This window comes from Camarhynchus parvulus, chromosome 27 (genome assembly GCF_901933205.1).
Source record: "Camarhynchus parvulus chromosome 27, STF_HiC, whole genome shotgun sequence".
Taxonomy (NCBI): domain Eukaryota; kingdom Metazoa; phylum Chordata; class Aves; order Passeriformes; family Thraupidae; genus Camarhynchus; species Camarhynchus parvulus.
In genome coordinates this window covers 5,334,154-5,343,255 of record NC_044597.1, presented here as the reverse complement: position 1 = coordinate 5,343,255, position 9,102 = coordinate 5,334,154, and the positions used below count along the sequence as shown (strand labels likewise).

Here is a 9,102-nt window from a genome sequence, read left to right as displayed (position 1 = left end):
GGGATCTCCTCCCTTTCTCCCTTAATTTTTTCTTTAGTACATTGATTTTCTTTGCTGAATTCAGGTTCTTTTATAGAAGAAAAAAAAACCCCAAAACTGAATTCAGGTTCTTTTTTAGGAAAAAAAAACCAAACTGAATTCAGGTTCTTTTTTAGGAAAAAAAAACCAAACTGAATTCAGGTTCTTTTTTAAAAAAAAAAAAAACACAACCCCAAAAATATGGAAACGATCTGGGAATGCCATCACCAGACCTCATTTCCCTCCTTGATGAAAAGTGATTGAATTCCCCCCAAAATCCCTCCCTTCCTTCCCCCCAAAGGATAACACCAGGAAACAGCCAAAAAAAAAACCCAAAAAAAGGAAAATAAAAAGGAAAATAAAAAGGAAAATAAAAAGGAAAATAAAAAAGGAAAAGTAATAAAAAAGGAAAATAAAAAAGGAAAATAATAAACAAGGAAAATAAGAATCCGAATCAAAAGACCTACACGCATGCTACGCCTTAGAAACGCGGAGCGAGCACTACAGGGAGCAGGGCTGGGGCTGTGGGACGGGCTCTGCAGGCTCCACGTGCATCCCCAGCCCGCCGAGTCCTCCATGGAGGGGCTTTGCCTCGCTCGCCCTGCCCGGAGCCCCCAGCCCCGCGGAGCTGCGGCTCCCGGCGGCGCTTCGGGCACGGCCGGAGCAGAGGAGCGGCTGCAGGGCTGGGGCCCGGCCGGGGGCTCGGCCAGGGCACCTCCAAACCCCTCCTCTGCTCACAGCCCACCAAAGGTCGGATCTTCTTCCCCAAAAAAACCCCCAGAGCTGCCCGGAGCGGGGCCAGCGGGGCTTAGTTCTTGTCCTCTTTCTTGTCATCGTCCTCTGAGGGGTACGAGTGCCATGTCAACCTCTCCTCGTAGAACGAGATCACCACCTGCGGGCACTTGATGTTGGCCTCCTTGGCGGGCACCAGGTCGGCCTCGGCTTTCCCGAGAGAGTTCTTGTCCCGCCCCGACCCAAACCCTAAAGAGAAATGGAATGTCTGGTGTCCCACAGACCCCTGACCCTGACCCTAAACCCTGATCTCTCTGACCCTACTACACCACTTACTAAACTGACCCCTAACCCTGACCCTAAACGGTGACCCTGACCCTAAACCCTGACCCTGACCCTAAACCCTGACCCTTGGCGGGCACCAGGTCGGCCTTGTCCCAGTTCTTGGGATGCAAAAGGAGAGGGAAGTCAGGGAGGGGAGAAAAGGAGGAATGGGAAAAATCCAGGCCCAGAAGGAGAATGGAATTCCTGAGGGGCTCAGGATGCCCCACACCCTAACCCCTGACCCCAAACCCTGACCCCTGACCCTCCCTGGGATCAGAACCTCCTGTCCCCTCCTGTCAGGGACCTCAGCAGGTCCCTCCCGATCCCTCTGTGCTCCAGGACGAACGTTCCCACTCCCGGAGCTCCAAACCGCTCCCTGGCCACGGCACAGAGGCAGGGGCAGCCCCCGACCCCACACAATTCCCGATCCCCTGGAGCCCTCACCACTTCATGAGGAACATCAGCTCCCCGCTGGAGTCCGTGGCGCCGATGATCCGCTCCGGCTCGAAGCCTCGCGCGAAGCCTCGCGGCTTCTCCGACTGGGAAAGGGGAAAAAGGAGAAAATTCCATTTGTGAATCCCCGAGGGACACTGCCGGCTCTGGGACGGGCAGGGCGGATCGCGCCGGGATTGCAGGGCTCCGGGAGAGCTGGAGAGGGACTGGGGTAAGGGAGGGACAGGACACAGGGAACTGGTTAAACTGGGATCAGGCTGGGAAACCAGACTGGGAACCCAAACTGGGAAATCAAACTGGGAACCAAAACTGGGAAATCAAACTGGGAACAGACTGGGAACCCAAACTGGGAAACCAAACTGGGAACCAAAACTGGGAAATCAAACTGGGAACAGACTGGGAACCCAAACCGGGATCAGGCTGGGAAACCAGACTGGGAACCCAGACTGGGAACCCAAACTGGGAAACCAGACTGGGAAACCAGACTGGGAACCCAAACCGGGAACAGACTGGGAACCAAAACTGGGAAACCAAACTGGGAAACCAAACTGGGAAACCAGACTGGGAACCCAAACCGGGAACAGACTGGGAAACCAGACTGGGAACCAAAACTGGGATCAGACTGGGAACCCAGACTGGGAACAGACTGGGAACAGACTGGGAACAGATTGGGAAACCAAACTGGGATCAGACTGGGAACCCAAACTGGGAACCCAAACTGGGATCAGACTGGGATCAGACTGGGAACCCAGACTGGCAAACTCGCCAAGCCAAGCTCAGCCATCCCCTCCTTCCTCCTTCCCAAACCTCCAGCCTCCCATTCCTTGAAACCCCCCCTGGAATGGCTTTTCCAGGGATTTTCCTTGCGCCCCATTCCAGCCTCACCTCCTCCTTCTTTTTCTTTGGTTTGCTCTCCTCCCCTTTGTCCTCCGTGTCCGACTCGGCCTTGCGCTTGCTGCCCTCGGACTTCTCGCTCTCGTGGGCGGTTTTCTGGGACTGCAGGAACTCCGCGATCAGATCCGGGCAGTCCAGGTTCTCCTCGGGCTCCCAGGTGTTGTCCTCGCTGCCAGCAAACACAAATCCCTCATTCTTCCCAGCCCAGAAAATCCCGGACGCGGCACGGCTGGGATGCTTGCACTGATCCCGGTGCATCCAATTCCCAGATCCCGACATTCCCATGGACATTCCCCTTGCTGGATCATGGACGCTCCGGGATATTTGATTTTTCTGGGAACATTGGGATTTTCCAGGGATTTTTTCTCCTTGCTCTCCCTGGGATGGGAAATCCTTTGAAACAACATTATTTTTGTGGGAACACTGGGATTTTCCTTGGGAACATTGGGATTTTCCAGGAATTTTTCTCCCTGCTCTCCCTGGGACGGGAAATCCTCGGGGACACCAGGATTTCCCTTGGGAACACCAGGAGACTTTCCAGGAATTTCTCTCCTTGGGAAGAACATGATTCTTGTGGGAACACTGGGATTTTCCTTGGGAACACCAGGATTTTCCATGATTTTTTCTCCTTGCTCTCCCCGGGATAGGAAATCCTTGGGAGCAGCATCATTTTTGTGGGAACACTGGGATTTTCCATGTTTTTTTCTCCCTGTTCTCCCTGGGATGGGAAATCCTTTGAAACAACATGATTTTTGTGGGAACACCGGGATTTTCCTTGGGAACACCAGGAGACTTTCCAGGAATTTTTCTCCCTGGCATGGGAAATCCTTTGGAATAACACGATTTTTCTGGGAACACCAGGATTTTCCTCGGGAACACCAGGAGATTTTCCAGGATTTTCTCTCCCTGGGATGGGAAATCCTTGGGAGCAGCATCATTTTTGTGGGAACACCGGGATTTTCCATGTTTTTTTCTCCCTGCTCTCCCTGGGATGGGAAATCCTCGGGGACACCAGGATTTCCCTTGGGAACACCGGGATTTCCCTTGGGAACACCAGGAGACTTTCCAGGATTTTCTCTCCCTGGCATGGGAAATCCTTTGGAATAACAGGATTTTTCGGGAACACCAGGATCCCCCTTGGCACCACCGGGATTTTCCCCTTTTCCCGCCCCCCCCCGGCAGGAGGAGCCCCCAGGACCCCCCTGGATCCCCCCCTGCCCGCTGCGATGCGCGGGGAACGACTCACTCGGAGAAGCCCTTCCACTTGAGCAGGTATTCCACCTTGCCCTTGACCACGCGCCGGTCCAGCACCTTCTCCACCACGTACTCCTCCTCCTCCTCCTCCAGCACCTCCTCCACCTTCTTCTTGTTCTGCTTCTTCCCCATTGTGCTGGCCAGCTTCTCCGCTGTCCCGGGCTGCTGCTGGGGAACCGGGGCACCCAGTCAGCCGGGATGGGGGAATGGGGGACGCAGTTTGGGGTGAGCCGGGGGACACTGGGGTGCCCGTCAGCGGGGAACTGCTGGGATCCCACCCTGGGACTGAGGGGGGATCTGCTGCCAGGCGGGAATGCCGTCTCCCACCCTGGCACACCGGGATTGTGTCTGGGAACACTGGGATTTCCCTTGGGAACACTGGGATTTCCCTTGGGAACACTGGGATTTTGCCTGGGAACACTGGGATTTCCCTTGGGAACACTGGGATTTTGTTTGGGAACACTGGGATTTTGCCCAGGAACACTGGGATTCTGTTTGGGAACACTAGGATTCTGTTTGGGAACACTGGGATTCTGTTTGGGAATGCTGGGATTTTCCCTGGGAACACTGGGATTTCCCACCCTGGCACACTGGGATTTCCCTTGGGAACACTGGGATTTTCCCTGGGAACACTGGGATTCTGTTTGGAAACACTAGGATTTTGCCTGGGAACACTGGGATTTTGCCCAGGAACACTGGGATTCTGTTTGGAAACACTAGGATTTTCCCTGGGAACACTGGGATTTTGCCTGGGAACACTGGGATTTTCCCTGGGAACACTGGGATTTTGCCCAGGAACACTGGGATTTTTTTTGAAGACTGGGATTCTGTTTGGGAACATTGGGATTTCCCTTGGGAACACTGGGATTTTGCCTGGGAACACTGGGATTTCCCTTGGGAACACTGGGATTCTGTTTGGGATTTTTCCACCCATTTTCCTCTCTTCTTGCCCTGCTGGAGCTCCTTGGGAACACTGGGGTAATTCCCACCAGAAACAGCAAAAAAAGCTGGGATCAGGGCAGGAACCCAGGTGGGAATGCCCAGAGCAATCCCAGTGGATTCTGACACAAAGATTTAGATTTCTGCCTTCCCGCTCTTTAATTTCAGCAATTCCACGCAAACCTTTTTTTGTTTTCCCTAAAAACTGCTCTGGGTTTTTTTGGGGTTTTTTTTGGTTTTTTTCCCCAGTCTTTCCTGAATTTTCCCAGCTTGTTCCCTCCAGCCCTTTGGGAAAAGTGGGATAATCCCATCCGGGGTTTTCTCTCCCTGCCTTGCCTGGGATGGGAAATTCTCGGGAAAAGTGGGATTTCTGCGAGCTCCAAGCCCATCAGCTGTTAATCCCAATTCATCCCGGGGCCACATTCCCAAATCCCAACCTCTCCATGGACACTCCCTTGCTGGATCGTGGCTGCTCCGGGGTATTCATGCAGCCCTTCATCCCAGGGCTGTTTAGGGAATCAAAAATTCCTCAAATTCTATCCAGTGCTGGCTTGGAAAACTCTGGGATTCAGAGCCAGGAAACCCCTGGATTCCGAGCTGGGAAAACCTCTGCATCCACAGATGGGAAAAGCCTGGATTCCGGACATCTTGGGGACCCATTTTTCCCAGATTCCCATGAGGAATTCCCAAGGGCTGCACCCCAAGCCCATTCCCAGGGTTTGTTTTTTTTTTTTTGGGGCATTTCCCAGCAGAATCCCGCGCATTCCAGGAGCCTCCCCTCTCAACCTCCAGAGGAATTTCGGGGTTTATCCCTGCTCCTCTCCCACACTTCCAGCCTCTTTAGCAGCAAATCCCAGAGTTTTCCTGTCACAATCCCAATTTTTATCCAGGGACCCCCTTGGTTTTATACCAACACGGAGCTGCCCGCAAACCCATCCCCATTCCAGGGGGAATCCCCTTTTCCCCGGCCCCAAAATCCCCTTTTTTCCCCCCAAAGGGACACGGGGGGAGATCCCCGGGATAACCCCGGCTCCAAACCCGCTTTTTCCTGGGAAAACGCACAGAACCCGAAAGCGGCTCCCGGCTGCCCAGATCCCGGCGGATTTCCCCCCGAACAGCTCCCAGCGCACTCCCGGCCCCAGCTCCGCCCCCAATTCCCCAATTCCCGGGATTTTTCCCGTTTCCCGCCAAAAGCCGCCGCTCGTCCCTGCCCGGCCCCGCTTTTCCCATCCGGACCCCTTCCCCTCACAGCGCGGGGCTTTTACAGCCCCGGGCCCCAAAATCCCACTTTTCCCCCCACAAATTCCCTTTTTCCTCCACAAATCCCACTTTCCCCTCACAATCCCCCTTTGCCCCTCACAAATTCCCTTTTTTCCTCCACAAATCCCACTTTGCCCCTCACAAATTCCCCTTTTTCCTCCACAAATCCCACTTTCCCCTCACAATCCCACTTTCCCCCTTACAAATTCCCTTTTTTCCTCCACAAATCCCAGTTTTACCCTCACAAACCCCACTTTTCCCCACACGCTTCCCATTTTTTCCTTCACAAATCCCACTTTTCCCCTCACAACTCCCCTTTTTTCCTTCACAAATCCCACTTTTTTCCCCTCACAATCCCACTTTACCCTCACAATTCCCTTTTTTCCTCCACAAATCCCAGGTTTTACCCTCACAAATCCCACTTTCCCCTCACAATCCCACTTTTCCCCTCACAAATTCCCTTTTCCTCCACAAATCCCAAGTTTTTCCCCTCATAATCCCACTTTTCCCCACACGCTTCCCCTTTTTCCTCCACAAATCCCAGTTTTACCCTCACAAATCCCACTTTTCCCCTCACAAATCCCACTTTTCCCCTCACAAATCCCCTTTTTCCTCCACAAATCCCAGTTTTACCCTCACAAATCCCTTTTTTCCTCCACAAAACCCAGGTTTTACCCTCACAAATCCCACTTTCCCCTCACAAACCCCACTTTTCCCCTCACAAATTCCCTTTTTTCCTCCACAAATCCCAGTTTTACCCTCACAAATTCCCCTTTTTCCTCCACAAATCCCACTTTTTTCCCTCATAATCCCACTTTTCCCCTCACAATTCCCTTTTTTCCTCCACAAATCCCAGTTTTACCCTCACAAATCCCACTTTTCCCCTCACAAATTCCCTTTTTCCTCCACAAATCCCACTTTTCCCCTCACAATTCCCCTTTTTCTCCACAAATCCCAGGTTTTACCCTCACAAATCCCACTTTCCCCTCACAAACCCCACTTTTCCCCTCACAATCCCACTTTTCCCCACACGCTTCCCGTTTTTCCTCCACAAATTCCACTTTTTTCCCCTCACAATCGCACTTTTCCCCTCACAATTCCCTTTTTTCCTCCACAAATCCCAGTTTTACCCTCACAAATCCCACTTTCCCCTCACAATCCCACTTTTCCCCTCACAAATTCCCTTTTTCCTCCACAAATCCCAGTTTTACCCTCACAAATCCCACTTTTCCCCTCACAATTCCCCTTTTTCTCCACAAATCCCACTTTTCCCCTCACAAACCCCACTTTTCCCCTCACAATCCCACTTTTCCCCACACGCTTCCCATTTTTCCTCCACAAATTCCCCTTTTTTCCCCTCACAATCGCACTTTTCCCCTCACAATTCCCCTTTTTCCTCCACAAATCCCAGTTTTACCCTCACAAATCCCACTTTTCCCCTCACAATTCCCCTTTTTCCTCCACAAATCCCAGTTTTACCCTCACAAATCCCACTTTTCCCCCCCTCACAAATCCCCTTTTTTCTCCACAAATCCCAGTTTTTTCCCCTCACGAAACAAAACCCATCGCCGACCCCTTCCCCACCACCCTACACTGATCCCCAAAACCCCCCTAATGCTTCTCCTATCCCTTTTCTTGACCATCCCTGCGCCCCAAATCCCTGCCTACACCGACCCCAGCCCCAAATCCATCCCTGCACTGCCTCCATCACCCCAAATCCATCCCTACACTGACCCCATCATCCCAAATCCATCCCTACACCGACCCCAGCCCCAAATCCCCTCTCCATCACCCCAAATCCCTCCTTACGCTGACCCCAGCCCCAAATCCGTCCCGACACCGACCCCAGCCCCAAATCCTCTCCTCATCACCCCAAATCCCTCCTTACACTGACCCCATCACCCCAAATCCCTCCTTACACTGACCCCATCACCCCAAAATCCATCCCTACACTGACCCCAGCCCCAAATCCTCTCCTCATCACCCCAAAATCCATCCCTACACCGACCCCAGCCCCAAATCCCCTCTCCATCACCCCAAATCCCTCCTTACGCTGACCCCAGCCCCAAATCCGTCCCGACACCGACCCCAGCCCCAAATCCTCTCCTCATCACCCCAAATCCCTCCTTACACTGACCCCATCATCCCAAATCCATCCCTACACTGACCCCATCACCCCAAAATCCATCCCTACACTGACCCCAGCCCCAAATCTCTCCCTACACCGACCCCAGCCCCAAATCCCCTCTCCATCACCCCAAATCCATCCCTGCACTGCCTCCATCACCCCAAATCCATCCCTACACTCACCCCAGCCCCAAATCCATCCCTACACCGACCCCAGCCCCAAATCCCCTCTCCATCACCCCAAATCCATCCCTGCACTGCCTCCATCACCCCAAAATCCGTCCCTACACCGACCCCAGCCCCAAATCTCTCCCTAGACTGACCCCAGCCCTAAATCCCCTCCTCATCACCCCAAAATCCATCCCTACACCGACCCCAGCCCCAAATCCCCTCTCCATCACCCCAAATCCATCCCTGCACTGCCTCCATCACCCCAAAATCCATCCCTACACCGACCCCAGCCCCAAACCCCTCCCCACACTGACCCCCTCCCCGAACCCCCTCACTGTCCCCATCCCCTCTCCCCTCACCCCTCCCCCCCCAGGCCCCCTTTCCCCCCTCCCCTCCCCCACCCCCACGGCCGCCCCGCCCCCCCTCGCCCCCCTCACCCCCGGCCCCCCCCGCGGCCGGTGCCGGTTCCCCGCTGACCTTGCACAGCCCCGCCGCCGGTGTCCGAGGGAAGGGGCGCGGGGGGCGCGCTCGGGGGTCGGGGGGGGGCCCGGGCCTGGCCGCGCTCCGTCCGCCGCCCTGAACAAAGAGCCCGGCCAGCGCCGCTGCCCGCCGCGCGCACCGCGCCTGCGCCGAGCCCGCGCGCGGCACGCCGGGAGCTGTAGTCCGCGCCGCCGCCGAGCCGCAGTGCGTTCCGCTGTGGGGCGCGGGGTGTGATGGGAGGTGTAGTCCGTGGAGAGCGGCGGCGCTGCGTGCGCGCGAGGTGGCATGGGAGGTGTAGTCCGCCGCTCTCGCGGGGCTTGATGGGAGGTGTAGTCCGGGATGGTCAGGCCTCTCTGTTCTGCCCGTTGTTAATTAGATAATTTGTCATTAACGGTGAGAAAGTCTCTGGGTTCAAGCCGTGACCCAAAAGCGCCTTGTCCCTCAGGTCAG

At 54.6% G+C, this 9,102-nt stretch overlaps 1 protein-coding gene across 1 annotated transcript; it reads right to left on the bottom strand.

Annotated features, from left to right (window-relative positions):
* Positions 1–365: 365 nt before the first annotated feature.
* Positions 366–8,776, bottom strand: CBX1 (chromobox 1). The gene is given in 5 exon segments (XM_030966070.1): positions 366–960; positions 1,493–1,613; positions 2,413–2,590; positions 3,668–3,840; positions 8,650–8,776. Coding segments are annotated over 4 exon segments (573 nt in total). The 5' UTR covers positions 3,808–3,840; positions 8,650–8,776; the 3' UTR covers positions 366–826.
* Between the last annotated feature and the right edge of the window lie 326 nt (positions 8,777–9,102).